Consider the following 20,367-nt stretch of genomic DNA (forward strand, 5'->3'; position numbering starts at 1 on the left):
TGAACTCCTGACTTGGAGAAAATATCTTTTTTGTTTTGGTTGCATTTGCTGATGTGTCTTTGCAGTGTGTTGCTTGTTCTAATGTAGAGATGGGAGTTATCTTAACACGATAATGTATCCTATTCCATCAGAGTAAGCTGTTCCAGAAATATTGTTCCGCTGGAGACCCTAATACAAAAGTAACTGCCTGCGCGTAGCCAAGGGAGGGGAGGTAGTTTCTGATTGGCTAACGGATATTAGGAAGCGTAGCAGTTCGCTTTAAGCGCACTTTCTTTGCAGGTGTGAGTGATAATTTTGTAACAGTTTAGAGGCAGTGTTGATGTACCTATCCTATCACTTGCTGGCCGGTTACAGATATTCTTTAGTTATTCATAGTGCTTTGTATTAGGCTTACTGGTGGTAATATATACAGAAGTATAGTTTCTCAAAACTCTTACGCGTGGTCTTTCCACTTTGAATCTCGTGTTTCACACCGTGTTGTGGACAATGAGCAAAATATCCAATAAGATTTGAAGTCGACAAAAACTATATAACAGGGAAACGGTTTCTTAGAAACACATTAGAAGGTACCAAATAATAATACAATTTTAAAAATTCAACTGGTTCACGTAGTTCTCAGTAATATACATGGTACTCAAGTACTGTATCAGGTTCTGAAAAGCCATTGCAAGCGCCATCACATGTATCTGTCCCTCGTGAAACTTCGTCATCATCGACTGCAACTTGCTGCTATCATAATTTTTACCAATACATAGGTAAAGGAGTGATACAGCGGAAAAGATGCTAGATAAGTCACTTACGTAACCACATATTCCCAACCTTCTTTCTATGGTGGAAGACGAAGATTTTAGAGATTTTTTATACTGGATTTCCAGAGCGAGTTGGCTACACAGTTCGAGTCACATAACTCTTAGCTTGTATTCGGGAGAGAGTGGGTTCTAACTCCACTGTCGGCAGCCCTGAAGATGGTTTTTGGTAGTTCCCCATGTATACACCAAGAAAATGCTGGGACTGTCCCTCAGTTGAGGCCACGGTCCCTTCCATCCTCGTCCTGTCCTATCCTATCCCATAGTCATCGTAATATCAGTCTGTGTTGGTGTGGCGTAACAAAGACAAAAAAGAAAAGAGTAATGGATTAAAGTCTGCTTACGTCTTGCCTGATAGGACTGTTTCCTCATCTCATTCCTGCAGCATCTGAAGTGTATATGACACTCGTTCATCAATATTTTTTATAATGTTGGGACCGAGTATCTGTTTAACTACAGATCCTTGGACGTCTAGGAATACTCAGAGCTACCTAGCAATCATGGCGATTTTTATAAATGAAGTTTGCGAAGTATTAATTCTCAGAGTGTATATGGGTCATTGCAGATATTTTATAGGAGCAGTCAAGAATGTGAGTGACAATCTGGTGAAAGGGAGAGTGGGAGAGAAGAAAGCTAGATGATATAGTATTGCCATTTTCAAGTACTGCCCCCTTCTTACCGGGCATAGCTCAGCTGGAGAACAAGAGTCCCTAGGGTGGACTGTTCGTTGTCTGGCTTTACTTATTTTCGAAGGCAGGGTAAGAGACAAGGACTAACGACAATAACACAAGAATATAAAACAACAGGTTCTGACATTTATTATAAACTAACACATATAACAATAACAAAAATAATTAACAATCTTGATGAAAAATTAAATTTTCTTCTCTGCCAGTTCCTCTTAACTGCACATAATCTCCACTATTCTCGGTCGACAATGTTTCTGTAAGTATACGTACCGTTCATTAGCCTACTTCTGGCTCAACGAAATAACAAATTAAAAATTTTTGTAGGAGGATCTCCTCTCAATAATGATATTATTCTTTATAAGTTAAAAGAAAGTGAAAATTGATTCCTATTCATCTTGAATGTTGAATTACCAGATTTACTCATTTCAACATTTATCAAATAAATCCATCCTTCTTTAATCGTGCTGAATAAAGCGTTACTTCAATTAAATTGAAAATTAATTAAACCAAATTCTTATCAAAAATATTACTCAGAAATGTCTCCATTGGACTTAAATTTTGAACTATTGTGCCTGTACAATAATTATTCCTCTTAATATTCCTCTAATATTTCGTCTGACAAATGTAAAGTCAATCTTTGGTATTTGACACTTCTAAAGAAAATTTTTAACGCCATAGGCTTTACAAAATTAAATAATGAACCAAGTCAACGGAAATGATCCTTCCTTATTCATTACCGTGTGATACTCTGAATCTTACTTTACTTAAATACCAAATAAAATCCACTGAAGATTTAAATTTCAAAAAGCTATGCCAACACAAACGACACTGACAATGAGGTCTCAATGTAACGAACACGTGGTCTGGTCAAAATCATGGTCAAAGTAAATATCACAATGCATTGAAATAATATCAATCACACACACAGCATTCGCACTAAGGCTCACGAGAATTATTTACACTATTTACAACGAATTCTAGCCTTTGAATATTGATCTTTAATTTTTAATCCTAATATTTGAAATTTCTCAATGACGGTATCGGGCAAAGAAAATATTTTACGTCCCTCAGGAATGTGATGAAGTCTGGATAATCACTTAATTAAAGAAGATGAAATTAACAACGTTGATCATGATAATCGGTGGTTGATGTCTGAAGAAATTTGTCAACTACAGAAACCCACATAGAACAGGTCAAATACAAGCATTCGCCTTCATGGTTCATGAGTCACGACATTATTATTACTCAACTCCACATCTATCAATTAACACGTGCTCCACTTGAGAAAATTACGTTCAACAACACGTATTCTCCAAAATAAGACTCAATAAATGGATTCACAAGTCACAAACACACAGTAAATAATCCATCCTAGAGTCAATAAAATATAATAAATGATCCGACGAGAATCTGCCATATTCCAGGCTCATATTCATCCTAATTGAGCACATATTAACATCATACACACAAGATCAAGCAATATTTAAACTCATGACCCTTATTCAAACCCGAGATGAAAATTTATTATTATTATTATTGTTATTATTATTATTATTATTATTATTATTATTATTAGATGTACGAGATATAAAATTCTTGGAAACTGGGATTCGACAATATGTCAGATGACACTAACACGCCTTAAATCACACATGAAAAACTCTTACATAGAAATCCGGCGTAACACAACATGCCGTTAATCTGTCCCACACGACTTCAAAAAAAATATTTTCAAAAATTAAATTGTTAACTGTCGGTGAGGACAATGATTTTTAAACACACTAGACTATTAAATGGGACAGCTAGAATAATCGTAGAAGACACACACACGTTCTAGCTAAACTAATAGAGGTCAATAATCATCCACACACAAATGACAAAACTACCGTCTCCCATATGAAAGAAGAGTGAAAATATTCAAATCTACTGCAAGGCTAGGAGAAATATTACCACTAATGAATAAGAAAGCATTATTTCTACAAAGATGAACAGATAAACATTATTAAAGTGTACTTAAATGAATGATGGAACTGGATCTTCGCCGATGGTCTGGAACATGTGGTCAGTTATCTGCCCGGGGTCGCTATCTCCCCATGTCGGAGATTGCCTACATTTTTAGCAGATCATCGTAGCCTCGAGGTTCCAAGTAAAGTTGCGGCAGACTTCCTCTTCACAATGTAACAACATCTTGAAACACTCGTTCCAACATGTGGTGATTTTCTTCTTTCTTCTCGTGGAGTAGAGGCTGAAACTAACAAACAGTTTTAAGATATGCTCCACACGCGCGCGCGCGATGAAATTAATGATGGAAAAATACGTAACTTTTGGTAAAGAAATCTGCCAGGGTCGTTGATCCAACTATAAGTGAAGGGTGGCTGGTTTTACTGTCAAATAATTGATTTAAGAAGTTACCATCTCGAAGTAAATATTACGTCTAAGTTCGCAGCACAGCACAACACAGCAGAGCACAGCCGAAGAATCGAAGAGCAGAGAGCATTTCTTCTGGAAACACAGGTTTTTATGCATATCCAGGGAAAGGGGTGTGGCACTAATTGTCAGTAATTGGTCGACGTCAAGCGTTTAATTCTCGAAAGTACTTCTGCCTCAGATTTGACATGTGCTGTCCGCGTGTCCTGGCGACCTTGGCCTGCTCCCTCAGTGTCTCACGTGGGCCAGCTGATAGTTCCGCAGAGAAAAAATCAATACATTTCTCCCCTGCCAATAAGACCGGTTTAGAACTGTTGGAGCTGTCCCCGTTTTACAAGGCTGGAGAATATAGCTCGCGCTAATGAAATAAAATCTTACACATGCAAATACAGTAAATGCTTATTGTAGGCCAAATTTGAAGGGGACAGTACTTACTAAGGTGGGGTTAGGGGCTGCAAGAGACAGCAGGTGTAATGAATGTTCCTCCCAAAAGTTGACCTGCACCTTGTATTATGTTACTTTTATATCTTAATACACCCACCTAATACTGCACTGTAATGGATACACAGGAACATGATATTGGAAAGTAACCATTTGTCCCATTCCTATTCTAAAGGCTACTTTTTAGACCTTGGTTTTTTAAAATATTAGCTATTTTGTATGTGTTCTTGTTCATGTAGTTGAGGACAATGTATTTTTCATCTGTGATCTTTCTGGTGTTTTCTCACCGAGCAAGTTGGCCATACAGTTTAGGGGCGCGCGGTTGTGAGCTTACAAAGGAGAACAATAAAACTTTGATTTCCACCTATTCAATACATTAAAAGCAATTATAAAATTAGGATCTTATCCTTATTTTGTTGCTTAATTGTTAGAACATAGGACATGTTTTGTTCATATTTTGAACATCTTCAGCTATAAATATTCTTACAAGGTTAAATTGATAACATTGTTCTAGAACTTACACTTATGGTTTACCATTAACAAACTTATCCATAATAAATTTTTTTAAAAACCTCTTAAATATAAAGCGTTTATATATTACATCGTCTTATTGAAAATAATATGACTGTTTATTGAGTTTGAAACTTTAAAACCTTATTCTATTATTTAAAATACAATGCCATTAGTTAGTCTCTGTATAAATACATTTACAATCTGTTAAATTGCTGAATGTCTTTAAAATTATTTGTTGTATACACATAAAAACTTTTAGTTACAGCTGGTGTAAACTTTTTCACGTTTTTTACCCTGTGGAATTGAAATCTTAATACACTCTCAAAACAGCTGAGTTTAGACGTGAATATTATTCTTTTCGTCCATAAAATGACAAAAACTGAAGCGCACTGTTGATTATAGGTTATGAATTTTGTCCTACTTTAAATATTTAATGTCAAAATTTGTCAAATTCACAAATTGCTTGCATTCTTAACCATTGTAGGGCAATCCTACAGACGTAAGCAGGGATTCAGTCAAATGGTGACAGTCGAGCTTTGGTGAAATGCAAGTGGTAATTTCATCCAAGTTTACTTAAGTCTGCTGACATATCTGTAACAGGAAATATTTTTCGTAAGAATATGCTGAACAGTTTAAAAGTTGAAGAAACTAACCTTGAAGGATCAGCCCTTACCCCTTCTACTCCTGCCTGCATTTACGCTAGTGCCCTCAGCTGTTTGACGACTGCTTGTCATTCTACTTGCGCTCCTCGTGTTGTATATGTGTCTCTGTATCTGCGGGGCATTGAGAGGGGAGGTAACAGAGGGCGGCGTTCTAGCGAATGGCGTGATTTGTGGAGGGGAATATTCAGAATTTGTGTATGGGGGGGGGGTTGTGTATTCATAGATTGACTCTTATTATTATCCAGGATTTTTGTGTTATCGAGTTTGAATATTTGTATTAATTTTGGTATTTGTTCTATTAATGGGTTTTTTAATATCTATTTTGTCGTCCAGGTTTTTCTCTCAATTGAAGTGTTTGTCTAGGTAGATATGTATGTTCTCAAGCTCATTCATTATTTTTCCTTTATCGACTTTTCTGATTATTTTTAAATCTTTTTCTATTGTACTAATATGGTGTCCTTTTTCTTGCATATGATTACCCATTTGTATTTTGCCGTTTTTTGATCAGATTCATGATTTGATATACTGCTGGGTTGGTGAATGTAAATGTTGCGGATTTTGGTTTTTCAGTTTTGATTGGAATAAGATTAGTGGCCAGTTTTGATTTCACTCTATTATTGATAATTTTGTTAACAACATCTATTTTATAACCATTGCCAGAGTCTTTTATAAATTTAATTTCTTTCTTTAAACTATTATCAGAGAGTGGCATTTTGAAGGCTCTGTATATCAGATTTAAAAAAGCGGCTTGTTTCTGTGATTTTGGGTGTAGGGAATCTTTTTTGATAGCTATTGGAATGTAAGATGGCTTTCTGTTAATCTGAAAGTCAAATTTATTTTCTGTTCATGTTACTGTAATATCTACAAAGTTTAACGAAATATTTTTCTTCCTCCTTAGTGAATTTTACTCTTTGGTCTAGGTTATTTAAGAAGTTTAATATATTATCGTTGTCATTAAGTTTGCTATCTATTATAACAAAGGTATTGTCTACATATCTCAACCACAAACATAGTCCTTTTATGCTAGTTTTTATTTTGCTGTGCTCTAGATGATCCATGTAAATATTGGCTAAAATTCCTGGCGTGGAATCTCCCATTCCCAAACACATCTGTTTGTAAATTTTATTGTTGAATGTGAAATAATTTTTGTTTAAAACAAAATTTAATAGATTTAGAAACTCTTCTATTTCCCTTGTACTTAACTTGCCCTGTTTGGTTAGATTAGACTTGATTTCAACTGTTTCTTTAATAGGTATGTTTGGGTACTTATTGGTTATATCATAGGAACACATCCTGTGATGCGATTGTAAGCTGAAACTATTTGTTTGCAAAATTCAATTGAACTACTGATCATGGAATCACTGTTAAATTTGTAATATTTCTTTAAAAATAGGTGTAAGAATTTTGAGATTTTGTAAGTAGGACTTCCTCTACTATTGATTATAGGTCTAACAGGCATATTTGCTTTATGGATTTTAGGTAGAGCTTTAGCCGTTGGTAATTTGGGATTCATATTGATAATTTTTTTATACTCTTGTTCGTTAATTAGAAAAGTGGAATTTTAAAGTATATTCATTAGGTTCTTATGAATTTTATTTATGGGGTCTTTATTAGTTATTACATAATTATTATACGAAAAAAATACTTCTGTTTTGTTAATGTAATCGTGTTCGTTTAAAAGAACTGTAGTTTCACCTTTGTCTGCTTTAGTTACTATTATATTGCTATTCTTAATTTTGGTTCTTAAACTGTTGATTTGTTTATAGACTATCCTCATTTTTTCCATATTGAAAGTCTGTTTAAAGGAGAACAATAAAACTTTGATTTCCACCTATTCAATACATTAAAAGCAATTATAAAATTAGGATCTCATCCTTATTTTATTGCTTAGTTGTTAAAACATAGAACATGTTTCGTTCATATTTTGAACAACTTCAGCTATAAATATTCTTACAAGGTTAAATTGATAACATTGTTCTAGAACTGACACGGTTTGCCATTAACCCAATGAGCAGTACTGCCATCTATTTATGGCCTACGGGAGTACAGCCGTCTATTTACGTTCTCGAAGTTTGCGCCTGAACAGTACGGTCGTCTATTCACGTTTCATGTTGAATGTTTGAAATTGTTTCATGACATTGTACTGCAAGGTTTTTAGAACAAAGTTGGGGGATGTTTGACATGCCCAGTGAACATTATTTCGTGTTTTTATCACACTTGGTATGTTCTGTGATGAAGTTTTTTTGAAGCATCCGTACTTACATAACCTAAATTCTTTTGCGATTGTGATTAAAATTACAACAACTGCCGGGAACTGCTTTCTTTTGTTGTTTCCGTTGAGTGCATTGCATGACTATTCCTTGACAGTACACATTATTTTTCTTTTCCCCCATCTCTGGTTTCCGTGGAAACAACCACTCTCCGATAGTAAACAAATACACATCGTAATGGCGGGATTGAATCGAGGATGCGAGCTTGCTCCACAAGATATAAGTAATATTTTCACTAACAAGGGGTGTGACGATGAAATTTATATTTATGATAGTGATTGTATTGTGTCCAATGAGAATGAAATTGGTTATACCTCGGAAGACAACACGGAAATTGAGGACGAAGTGCAATGCTCCGCTGTTGCAACGATGGCTAAGCTGTCAGCTGTTCAAACCAAAGGAAGAAAGTGGAGTTCTGTTGGCAGGTTTCTTCCTACACTTTCTGCACATTTTGATCCATCAAATTCAGGGGTTAGGGATAATCTTTATTTGAATCATAATGACAATAATTCAAGACTTGAAGTGTCAATTTTCAAGGAGTTGTTGATCGTAATATTATGAACTTCATCGTGTCAGAAATGAACAAGTACTAATTCTTTATGGAAAATACAGACGTGAAGGAGAAGTCAAAGTTACGTAAGTAGCAAGGCATAATCTAGAGACTTTATGTTTTACTGACAACTGTTTTGTTTTGATTATCGTTTGTACTGGAAAGGATATGAAAGTTGAACACGATGAAAAACTTGACTGTCTGGGTCAGTACCTTACCTTGAAGATATTTTGATGGATGAAACTGTTGTAAAATCAAGTTGGTGTGTTGTAAATGGTACAAACTTGATCACATATAGAATAATTATATTTTTGACAATTTTACTATTCCTTTCCATATTTTGAGAAAAAAATTTCTTTGCCACTGATTTCAATTAAATTGAAGGTATCAGTTATGTACCATAAGTGTAAATTATGCAAATTTATTAATAGAGAAAAGTTAGAATTAAAAGAACTTAAAATTAAGAATTCAACATTTTCAAGAAAAAACTCACTCCTGGTGGCCTGTGAGTGTTACCAAAAACTCACTGATCAAAAAGTTAACAAACTTATCCATTATAAACTTTAAAAAAATCCTCTTAAATATAAAGCGTTTATATATTAAGTCGTCTTATTGAAAATAATATGACTATTTATTGAGTTTGAAACTTTAAAGGATACTCTCTTGCAATGTGAGCTTACATTCGGGAGATGGTGGGTTTGAACCCCACTGTCAGTATTAGTGGTTTCCCATGATTTCCAATTTTCCCACCAGGCAAATGCTGGAGCTGTACCTTAATGATGGTCACAGCTGCTGCTGTCCCACTCTTAGCCCTTTCCTATTAAATCATTGTCATGATGTGTTGCTGTGATGTAAAGCAACTTGTAAATACAAAGTGTTTTTTTCTTCTTTGTTTATTTAATAGCTTATCTGCTGTGTTTGGAGGGTGGTTGTTTTCTTTCGCAATTTGTTTTATTATTTGTATTTCTCCAATCAAATCCATTGTGCTCATTGGTATGGAAATTGCTCTATGTATCATTGTAGGCCTATTCAGTCTTGCTTCTTTGTGTGTGTGTGTGTGTGGGGGTGGGGGGTTCAATTCTTCGTCAGTAGTGTGTGATGTCTGAGTGGGCTTTCTGTATATTTTGTAGGGCAGGTTGTCATTCTTATTGTTTTAACATTCAAAGATTTTTTTATATTTTTGCCGGGCTGAGTGGCTCAGACAGTTGAGACGCTGGCCTTCTGACCCCAACTTGGCAGGTTCGATCCTGGCTCAGTTCGGTGGGGTGTTCAAATACGTCAGCCTCGTGTCGGTAGATTTACTGGCACATAAAAGAATTCCTGCAGGACTAAAGTCCAGCACCTCGGCGTCTCCAAAAACCGAAAAAGTAGTGGGACGTAAAGCCAATAACATTATTACTATTATTATTATTATTATTATTATTATTATTATTATTATTTTCAGTGTGTAAAATTTTAGATCTGTGTTGATGTCTGTCATATATGTGCTCTCCGAAGGCTGAATGTAGATTGTATCTGATCACATTTTTATTTTCTTTGTATGTTGTGTAGAAATGATGTATTGTTTGGTCTGTATATGTGGCATTGCAGTAACATTTTTTTTTTTTTATTATTATTATTTTTTTTTTTTCTTCCAAGTCTTTCTTCACTACCTTAGTCCATCCATCTTGTGGTTTTTTGTTTTTCTCGACCTCTCTTCCCCTCCAGCTGCAGTTCCAGACTGTTTTGTCAACCTTTCATTGCTCATTTGTTTGGTGTGTCCAAACCACCTCAATCTTTTCCTCTCTATCTTACCATTCAATTCCTCCACTTTAATTGCTTTCCTTATGTCTTCATTTTTAACTCTGTCCCACCTTGTCTTCGGGAAACTTCATTTCAGTTGCCTGGATGAAACTCATTTCTTTTTGTATATATCTAAAGCTTTCAAATCAGGTTGATGTAAACATATTTTATGGTCAGTTACACAAGCTAGAATTCTGCATAGTCTACACTGCATTATCAATTCCGTACTAACTGAAAATACCATTCAGGGGAGAAACAAATTTATATTTATATATATATTTATGTGAACTGAAAAATACCCCCAATTTTATTCAACTTGATAATAGATAGCACGACATCTGCAGGGAGTATGGATACTCAGTGATGAACTGCCCAATTTAAGTGCTTTCGTAGTTGTAAATGACATAGCCATCATTGGAAGAGATGTTAAATCAGTCAGTCAGGCTGAGAATGAGCGGGCAGAATTCGTTGTTTTAATAAATTAAAATAAGAGTAAATGTTGTTAAACTAAGATGATTTGGACATGTAAGGAGGATGGAAAGGAATTCTGAGGAGGAGAGAACAAGGTGTATTGATTCAACAAAGAGCAAAAAGAAGAATCGACTGGGACAAAATGATGGAAGAGGAATGGTGAGAGGTGAGAGGAAGTTGGGCAAGTGCCATACATGCCCTGATCCAGCAGGAGTTTGACAAGAGGAATGGAGGTGGAGAAGGATGATGACGATGAAGAATAAATATATTATTCTCAAAAAGGGAAAATTTTGAAAGCTAAGAAGAATTATTCAGTCATTAGCAAGTAAATCAGAGTGCAAATACATTGATGTTGACTTCAGCAGAAGGCGATGAAGAGGCCAATGTTCTAAACAGACCTGGCCATTGACCAGAAACTGTGCAAGATGATGATGATGATATTTTCAGAAGAATGTATATTCTTTTTGGTGTTCCCATGATTTCGCCTTAGGGCATTCATCATATATGCAGACTTGTTTTTTGTAAGGGAGCTGGCGCCTTGATTCAAATAATCTTTTATGTAATATTTCACAAAACTGTTCTGCTTTTGTATTAGGTTTGACACTCTTCGATGGTATCTTCGTACAGTCGATGGCTGTCTCCTTTTCCTCTGGTAGGTCTCTATAAAGGTGTAGGTGTTCATCATTTACTTAGCACAGCTGCCTGCAGATATTGTAATTCTGTCTCAGGGTACAATTTAAAGATGATTTTTAGCAAGGTAAAACGAAATTTGTAAATATTTCTCCTAAGCAATGAAATAAATAGCTGAGGATGTTCCTAAGGAACAAACCATATACTACTACAGATAGCTTGCTTTAAGCATATACATAGTATCAAAAGGTGGGAAGTCGTACTTCTTATAGAATTCTTTTGAGGCTTATCCAGTCCAAACTACCAAAATTGGAACAAAAATTGAGAATGATTAATGAATTTATCTGGCCCCTACAGTGTGCTGTTCTTCAAAATCTTCGCCACTATCATAATTTTATGGGGATTTTTTAAAGGGAGCAATTTTGGCTACTCGAGAGAAGACAAAGTTCTTTCCATGGGGAAAAAATCCCACTCCCTCTCCACCAAATATCACTGTAGGCACTATACAGACTGGTATGTATTTTTCATTTAGCATTCACCACACCCAAACACTCTCACCTGACTGTCTCATGGTACATCGTGACCAGGGGTACTCATTCTTTACACCTCAGAGGCGATGCTTAGCTATTGTATCTCCCAGCATACAGTCATGCTGCTGACTGCACAATTAGGTGCACTGAGGAAATCGCAGGTGATGGTAGCGCACAGTATCCTGTGTAATTGGAGTTGAGGCATTGTGTTGCTTGTGATATAGTGACCTTCGGATCACCTCATAATTAAGTCAGAGATTTCAAACCGGGCGAGTTGGCCTTGCGGTTAGAGGTGTGCGGCTGTGAGCTTGCATCCGGGAGATAGTGGGTTCGAATCCCACTGTCGGCAGCCCTGAAGATGGTTTCCCATGGTTTCCCATTTTCACACCAGGCAGATGCTGGGGCTGTATCTTAATTAAAACCACGGCCGCTTCCTTTCAACTCCTAGGCCTTTCCTATCCCATTGTCGCCATAAGACCTATCTGTGTCGGTGCGACATAAAGCCATTAGCAAGAGATTTCAAAATCAAAGTGCAGATCTGAGTGGAAGTAAAAGAGAAGGATAGTTGCCTAACATGTTTTGAAAGATGTACAAGTGGCCAACCAAGGATGCTATTTTGTTGTCTTCGTTATATCATGTACCTTCAGGATATATGCACGCAATGGTGTTACACGACCTGGGACATACAAATAAGCAAATATTCACATCAGAATACAAGAAATGGAAGTATACTTACCTTAAATCAGTCCATAAAAGATGTGAGATTAAAATAAGACAACAAACCAGGCCCAAAGGAGGTCAGGTGACTCAAGCTACTAAAGTTAGGAAAATGAATCGCTTACTGAAATGAGTACACTTGTTTAAGAGAAGATTTATAAACTTTAATTGGGTAAAAGAAATTTAAATTACAAATGTCAGTCAATACTTTCGTTAATTAAGGAAAGAAATAGGTAGTGGTATTTAAAACCTCCAACTGAAGATGATTAAGATTAACAAATGTATCATAAGAAAAAAACATTAAGATACAACACTCGGTCACATCCATAATTCATGATGATAAAGCTAAGTATCTTGAACAGTTAAGTGCTTTCCTTCCAATACAAATACAAATTAATAAAATTCAATATTATAAATGGAAGAAAGGGTCTTGAATTAAGTAGTTATTATTGAATTAAATAAGTTGAAAATGGCCTCTGTATGGCTCGCTTCAAGACTTGAAAGACACTATGGTGGAAAAGTAAGATGTATAAATATGTAAGCTATCAAAGCAAGAAAAATTTCAAGAGTTACATCAAGTAGAATTAATCAAGAATGTATCATGAAGCAAATGAATAAAATTCAAAATGTGAGAGTCAAAACTGAAGATCAAATGTAATAAAGGGATACTCCAAGTATAAATACAATTCAAGAGGGACCAAATTAATTAAAATACCAATAGCACTCTCACAGATCCCGACGTCCACAAACACAATTATTTCAGAATCAGATGATACAAAATAAAATGACATCTCATATCAAAACAATGGGACACGCCGCCGCCGCCGCCCCCCGCCCCCCCCCCCCCCGTGCAAATCATCGGAGCCATGGCAGTCCATATCAGAACTGAAGCTAGGCACAAGAAACTATTTTTAACGCATTCATTTTCTGAAGAAATCAAGAAATAAAATATAAGTGAAGAAAGAAATTAAGTAACCGAAAGCACCATCCAATCACTATATTAAGAAAATTGCCATGGTAATTCAAATAAGAAACAACGTCCACATGGACTACCATTTACAATAGAATGCCTTTAAAGTGGCCTCAAATAACCTAAATCGAGCAGTTGAAATAGGTAAATACAGGTTCCAGCCAAGAAAGTTATATTCTCATTACCCTGATATAAATATGTCCTTCCTAAGGAATTTATACATGACCGAATAAGATATTACAACTTAAATTACAATCAAGTGAAGCCAATTGAATTTCTAATGATGACCAAAGAATACCAAAAGGCGCAACTGATTTTAAATAATTTAATGTGGTTTTCAGTCCACTATTACTTCTTGATTATGAAGGTTATAAAGCTCCAGAATAATTTGAGATTTTCATACTTTTCACCATGCGTGACAAACCATAGTCACAAAATTTTCAGGTAGAGTAAGGTGTTCAGCTTACTTGATTTTATAGTTTATGCAATCCCAGCTCCAAGCGAAGGACTGACGACAATACTTACAAAAAACATTTAGGAATAAGAAAAAAAATCTTTCACCAAGATCATTAAGGCATATCACCTTGGGGTAATAATCTTACACCCTGGATCAGCAAACATTCCCATTGCCCCCATTTTCGTAATAAAACAAATTAAATTTGCAGCTATCCAGAAAATGTGATGCTTCTCTTTAACACACCAGCAAAAAGAGACAAAAGTCTCTGCATTATTATCAGCTAGTTTAAATGCGTTAGATAACCGTTCTAGTTAGTTGTGCTACTAACCACTAGTTTGGACCAATGCATGGCAACAATACACATAGCTTAGCGCTCAACGTAAAATATATAAACTAAGAAACAAAGCTACATAATATCCAAGACGCACTAGGATGAAATGACAGGAAAATAAAACTGAGCTTCAAGACCAACCACTTAATAACACATGTAACGAATGTTTGCAGATACAAGATTTCTACCCATGTTTTAAGACAAACATAGCAGTTCCAAGACACATTACAGTTAAACCAGAGGTAGGTGTTGAGGTATGCTCTGTGAAGAGAAAAGGAAAATCAGTCTCGCTTACATTGAAGTTGAAGACCTGTAGAATTTTGTCTGTACTGTTATGCAGGAGTGAAAAAAGAAATGGTCATATTCTGTGCTGTGGAAGTGTGTTTAAAAAAAAAAGTGTAAGATGAACATTGACAACCTATTCACAATAGTATCTTGTATGATGTCTGATGGTACTTACAGGTACAGAGTACTGAAATTTCAGAAATATATAAAATAAAAATGACAAAAATATAAGACACTTTTCTGTGAATTTTGAACAGCATGCAATTTAAAAACATGCCTTATTAGTAATTAAGTCAATCTGTATTGATTTCCAGATCTTTGTAGTCAATCCAGATTGGGGCAGATGATTCCATAAAAGCTTAAAAAAAAAAAAAAAATTCTTTTATAATTACATCTACGAGAGATAGGAGCCATTCAAAGTAAAATTACTGCATCCCCCCTAGTAGTTTGTGAGGACATTGTCATTCTCAGCTTTATTCTATATTCATCACAGAAAGAATTATTTAATCTGGTAGATTCATCATTGAAAATACTTCTATGCACTCTTAAAGTGACAGATTATCTCAGACCATTTACTCCTTACTGGAGAATCTGAGCTCTCAGATTGGTAATGAAATTGCATCTTATTTCCTACCATATTTTGAGTTACTTGTTGCTACTATGCGTGAAAAGGGGATTAAGACAGGTTTCAACAAAAATGGGTTAATGTCAGCTTTTGAATCTGCATAGCCTGTTCTCTACGTTGTATGCTTCGACTTCCAGCCGTGGTCTCCAACATCAGACTCGCAGAGTGTTTGATTGTTCTACAAGAGGCAGTGGTAGAAGTATAATGTAACCCTGTGATTAATTGCGTGTCTCTTAGGGGCGGGAGGGAGGGGAGGGGAAATGACTTCACCTCTCGTGTAATCTGTGGAAATGAAAATTTGTGATTGAAAAATGAGTTAAGTCAATTTATACCCTTACATGCCCCCTTGTCTCAGAATATTTTGTGAATGAATATAGACACCTTAACTTTTCTTCTCACAGTGGCTGATTCACTTCTAATCCCTCAATCAGTTCGAAGTATGTTTCCCAGAAAAAGTTCCACCAACACTAGCAACATGAAGCTTGTTGTACCCGACTCCCAGAACGGTGCGCAATGTGTAATTGTCACCTATAGCAGCTAGGGCTATAGACAGATTCATGTGTTTCAATTAGCATTTTTACTTTTTGGTGCATTATTAGTGGTGAGCTACTGTTAGTTGTCCATGCTGTTCACACCTACAGACCAATAGTGCCATGTAGCAGTGAATGATTTGTGTTTTTGCAAAGTGTTATACTGTTCACAAGTATGCTTTTGCGAAGTGTTATACCTTTCACACAAGTATGAAGGATGAGAGTTTTCCACCCAATCAATACTTTATTAACAAAGTGTCCAAAATTTTAATTACATTAAAAGACAGTACCGGTTTCGACCTGTTATATGGATCGTCGTCAGCTGTTGATGAACCTGCTTATTCAATAGCGACTGTACAGAATAAAACATTACTAAGGTTAAACATGAATGTCACTATTCTAATAAAATGCTTAATGTTAAGGTATATACAAATGGTACAGTTTTTGAAGTTAAAAGGCTATTGACATCCTAGAGTCCCATGAACGCCACATTTCAAAAATTATATTTGCTATAATGTTAAAAATAGGATACAATTCTTAGAGTCTAAAAGAGTCGCCGACATTCTAGTGTCAAGTTCAAATATCTTATGCTGTAATGCCAACATTATGTCCAACCAACGGTTGTATAAGGTAGATTCAGAAGTGCGGCCCAACAATGCACTTGATGTGAGGACATTCTTCAGCTTCTGTTATTGTACCAGCAGCTATTGGATTCATATTGTACTCATTGTTTATGGAGCTCAACACTGCTTGCTAATCACTGAGTATTAAGTCATGTGTGCAACAGGTTTGGTTGAGAGATATACTGCAACATACATACATACATACATACATACATACATACATACATACATACATACAACCATAACCTCTGTCATTTTTGACATTTTCTTTTTCACCCCTTCGCACTCCCCATGCTGATGATGGCTATTTTTGGAATTGTCATCCGGAGTTTCACTATACATCTCTACAACCCAGAAAACTATGGATTCAACACTAATGTTGGTTGTTTTTGATGATTTTCTCATGCTACTCCCTCCCAACCACCAGCTGTAGAGGTGCTAGTGGTGCTTTGTCCCCACAGTAATGTTTTTCCAGATAGTATTAAGTCTGTGTGTACCGAATTTGGTTGAAATTGAAGGTTTGCCTATAGTCGCAGACATGTTCAATTGTTTAGGTTCGCCAATACCTTTACTCAAGATATTGTTCCTTAACTGTAAGAAACCGCGCTTAGCACAGAATGTTTTGCGGGATAGGGTAAGCCTTCGCCTGTTATTACTGGCGTGGTAATTTAGTGATTTGGTTCTCGGAGTGCTCAAAGATGACTGAACGTAGGGACCTCTCATTGCCGATTCACCGGCAGGTAGTTCTGGAGAGAATAAAACAAAAATGAAGCAAATCGGTCCAGTAGAACGGATGGACAGACAGGAAAAAGCTGTTTGTAGTAAACCTTTGTTACATAATAATAAGATTGTTCTGTTTTAATATTTGAATAATTGACCATCTGTGTTATTGAATAGTCAGTGGCTTGGTCTTCGGACTTTTGAGGTTCTGGGTTCAGTTCCTTGTTGGGTTATGGTAGTTTATTCCTTTGACTGGGTGCCTGTGTATTCATGCTATCCCCAACATTCTTGCAACTACTTATCTTCACAGTACCACTCAGTCTCCTATACATTAGTTTGCATACCCATGGAAATTGAATGATGTTGATTTTTCATTCTTTAACCCCAGGAATGAATCTGTAACTGTGATAAATTGGATTGTTACATAGGTTATTTTATATTGACCATATTGTAGTCTTTACCTTTAAATACATGTGTTAAACTCTTTCATCTCAAGTTTGTTAGCAATGGATAATCCTGCTATTTAGTCCCTCAAAACAACAATCACAACCACTAGTAAATAACTACTGTTTACTGTTATGGGTACTCATTCTGACTTTTTTTCAGGTGCCTTCTTGGTGAACACTGCCAGGGGTGGTCTAGTTGATGATGATTCGCTGGCAACTGCTCTGAAACAAGGGCGCATTAGGGCAGCTGCCCTTGACGTGCATGAGAATGAGCCGTATAATGTGTTCCAAGGTCAGTCCGGGGGCAACGGTAAGAGAAATTAACCCAGTCTGTGTTGTTTGGAGGCTCTCCATGCTTCTTAACATTGCGATGTCCTGGACCTATCTTCCTGCATGTAGTTTATAGATGATCACTATTCTACATTTTCTTATTTAGTCCGTATTTTGAGTAAAAGTAAGTTCCTTAGTGTAGTAAATTTAGCAACAATTAACCATTCTGATACTAGCTGATGCTGTCAGTTGAATGGACTTGGTAAGAGAGTATGAACTTATCGGATATATTGTACAGTAGTGACTACTGTTGAGACCATTTAACTTGCTAGCTGGATTCTGTAGTGCTGCCTAGTTATGGTTTTTATGTATGGCACAGTGACTTGTGGACAGCCAGATAAAAATAATAATCTCGTAAACATTAGTTTTCCATTATGTCATGCACCAGAGATTTAGGAGTGTGGTATTGAAGAGAATGGGTGAATTACCATCTTCAGACATGGTTTTCACTGGAAGAATTCTTGATCATTGTATTTACAGTGTATACACACGATTCTTTTCTTGCCTCTGGCAATATTAACTTTATGATTTTGATAATGAAATGCGATTATTGTCCTTGTTTATGAATAGTGATTTATCTGGTGTGAACTTACACTGTAGTAAAAATAGCCAACAGGATCTACTTTTTCAATGTTCTTTATTCAGAATATCCCCACTTCTTGCAAATTTCCTTTTAGATCCAAGAGTCCCATGACGTGTTTATGTTTGAGGGACAATGATGAATTTTCATGAAAAATTGGTGCAGTTTCAATTTAGTAGTTTAACAGGGTAAAATATAACGATATTTAAGTACGCGCATTTTAAAAAATCTTTCTGGAAAAATAATAAAATGATCTATGAATTAAATATACCTTTCTCTGAGGAAGATGCTAGATATTTGTGATCACTTCCCATCATGACCTTAAGGCTCCATCGTCATACAGCAATTAAGATAATTATGTTATTCTGAGATACTATGGCAATGTATTAGCAACCTTGTTATTCAGTGCATATGTTCTGCTTACTCTCAACCTTAGCTCTACAAACTCAGGTCCTGATTGACTTTAAATTGATGTTGTTTTGGTTGCTTTCTTTTCTTTTCCTTTTGGTTCAATACTCCATTTCTCCATTAATTATAAAAGTCTTCTGAACAAACCTCTTGTAAGAAAGTGTTTAAGTGAGTAGTTGAATATGTAGGTAGACTTCAGAACATGCTCTTAATACCCCCAGTCCCTAGATACGAGTTTTCATTTATGAACTTCTCGGATGTTAACTGATCAAGTATATGACTACAGAACAGAGGGGATTCTGGTTTATACTTCAGAAGTAAATAATAATATGAGGGAATACTGGCGCCAAAGAAAACTGAAGCCTTGAAGAGTTATTCACGTGGTCCATAGTTGGCCAAAATCTATTATGAATTGATTGCCACAGGGTTCTGTTCTTACTCCACTTCTCTTCAATCTCTACAGGGCAGATCTTCCATCTACTGCATGCTGAAAGTTTATATATGCTGATGACATAGCCCTAATAGCACAGTCCGCAGGCTTTGAGACCGCAGAAGCCATTCTCACACAAGATCTCCTAAAAATGGATGGTCCAGCTGAGGTTTATTTATTTATTTTCATGCCTTCATTTGTGGCGAAGTTAAGGCTCACGGCCCTCTCTTACACTTAACCACGTATTATCTATAATAAACTTCATAGAACAGAATAATGAAATAATATAACAAAATATAAATCCTAACCTCATTCATTCTTTCATACTGCCATTCATACAAGCTGGTTATATAGTTAATAGGTAATCTTGGCAAGACTGCTTGAAAGAAGCTAAAGAAGTGCAATTTCTAACACTGACTGAAAGGGAATTCCATAGCTTTGCACCAGACACTTGAAAGTAGTAGTCGATCGTGTGTTATGTTCATGAGAGGAGGAGAGTAAATTAAACTTTGAGGATAAATAGATACTTCAACATCTGGCGATTGAAACCCAATGTAAACAAAACTGAGATTAGTACCTTTAATCTAGGTAACAGGAGAGCCCATTACATTCCACAAGTTCAATTCAGAGACCAACAACTAAAATACTGTGCTCATCCAAAATACTTGGGTATTGTGCTGGATTGCTCTTTGGCATATAAAGAACACCTCCGCAGAACAGCAGCAAAGGTTAAAACGCATAACAACATCCTTCACAACTTAGTGGCACTAGTTGGGGAGCAAATGCTAATGTCTTCCAAACAACAGCTCTTGCCCTACTATACCCGGTTGCAGAATATTGCAACCCTGTATGGGTCAACAGCGCGCACACAAAAAAAGTTGATGTCCAGCTGAATGATACCATGAGGACAGTGTTTGGGACATTAAAATCCACACCACTTAAATGGCTGCCAGTATTAACATGTTGAGTGCCGAGCCGATTGTAGCACACTATTCCACTGGTGCCAGGCATGTTTTTGAATTGCATTCCGCTGGTGCCAAAGCAATTGTACGCGTTGTAGACTGTTTATATAATCTTGGGATGTATTTATATGATGTACTAAGTAAATTTTATCTCACCATACCATGGTCATGCGTGACGCCAT

At 36.1% G+C, this 20,367-nt stretch overlaps 1 protein-coding gene across 2 annotated transcripts in view; it reads left to right on the top strand.

The window, feature by feature from the left end:
• Nucleotides 1-20,367, top strand: part of CtBP (C-terminal binding protein) — a 381,638-nt gene that overhangs the window by 315,184 nt on the left and 46,087 nt on the right. Inside the window, exon 7 of one of the 2 annotated variants that reach the window (XM_067151426.2) lies at nt 17,636-17,785. In XM_067151426.2, coding sequence (XP_067007527.1) covers nt 17,636-17,785 — 150 coding nt within the window. The remainder of the gene's footprint in view (nt 1-17,635; nt 17,786-20,367) is intronic. The other variant, XM_067151427.2, reaches the window with a different exon arrangement.

The sequence above is a fragment of the Anabrus simplex genome, chromosome 7 (assembly GCF_040414725.1).
Source record: "Anabrus simplex isolate iqAnaSimp1 chromosome 7, ASM4041472v1, whole genome shotgun sequence".
In the NCBI taxonomy this organism is placed as follows: domain Eukaryota; kingdom Metazoa; phylum Arthropoda; class Insecta; order Orthoptera; family Tettigoniidae; genus Anabrus; species Anabrus simplex.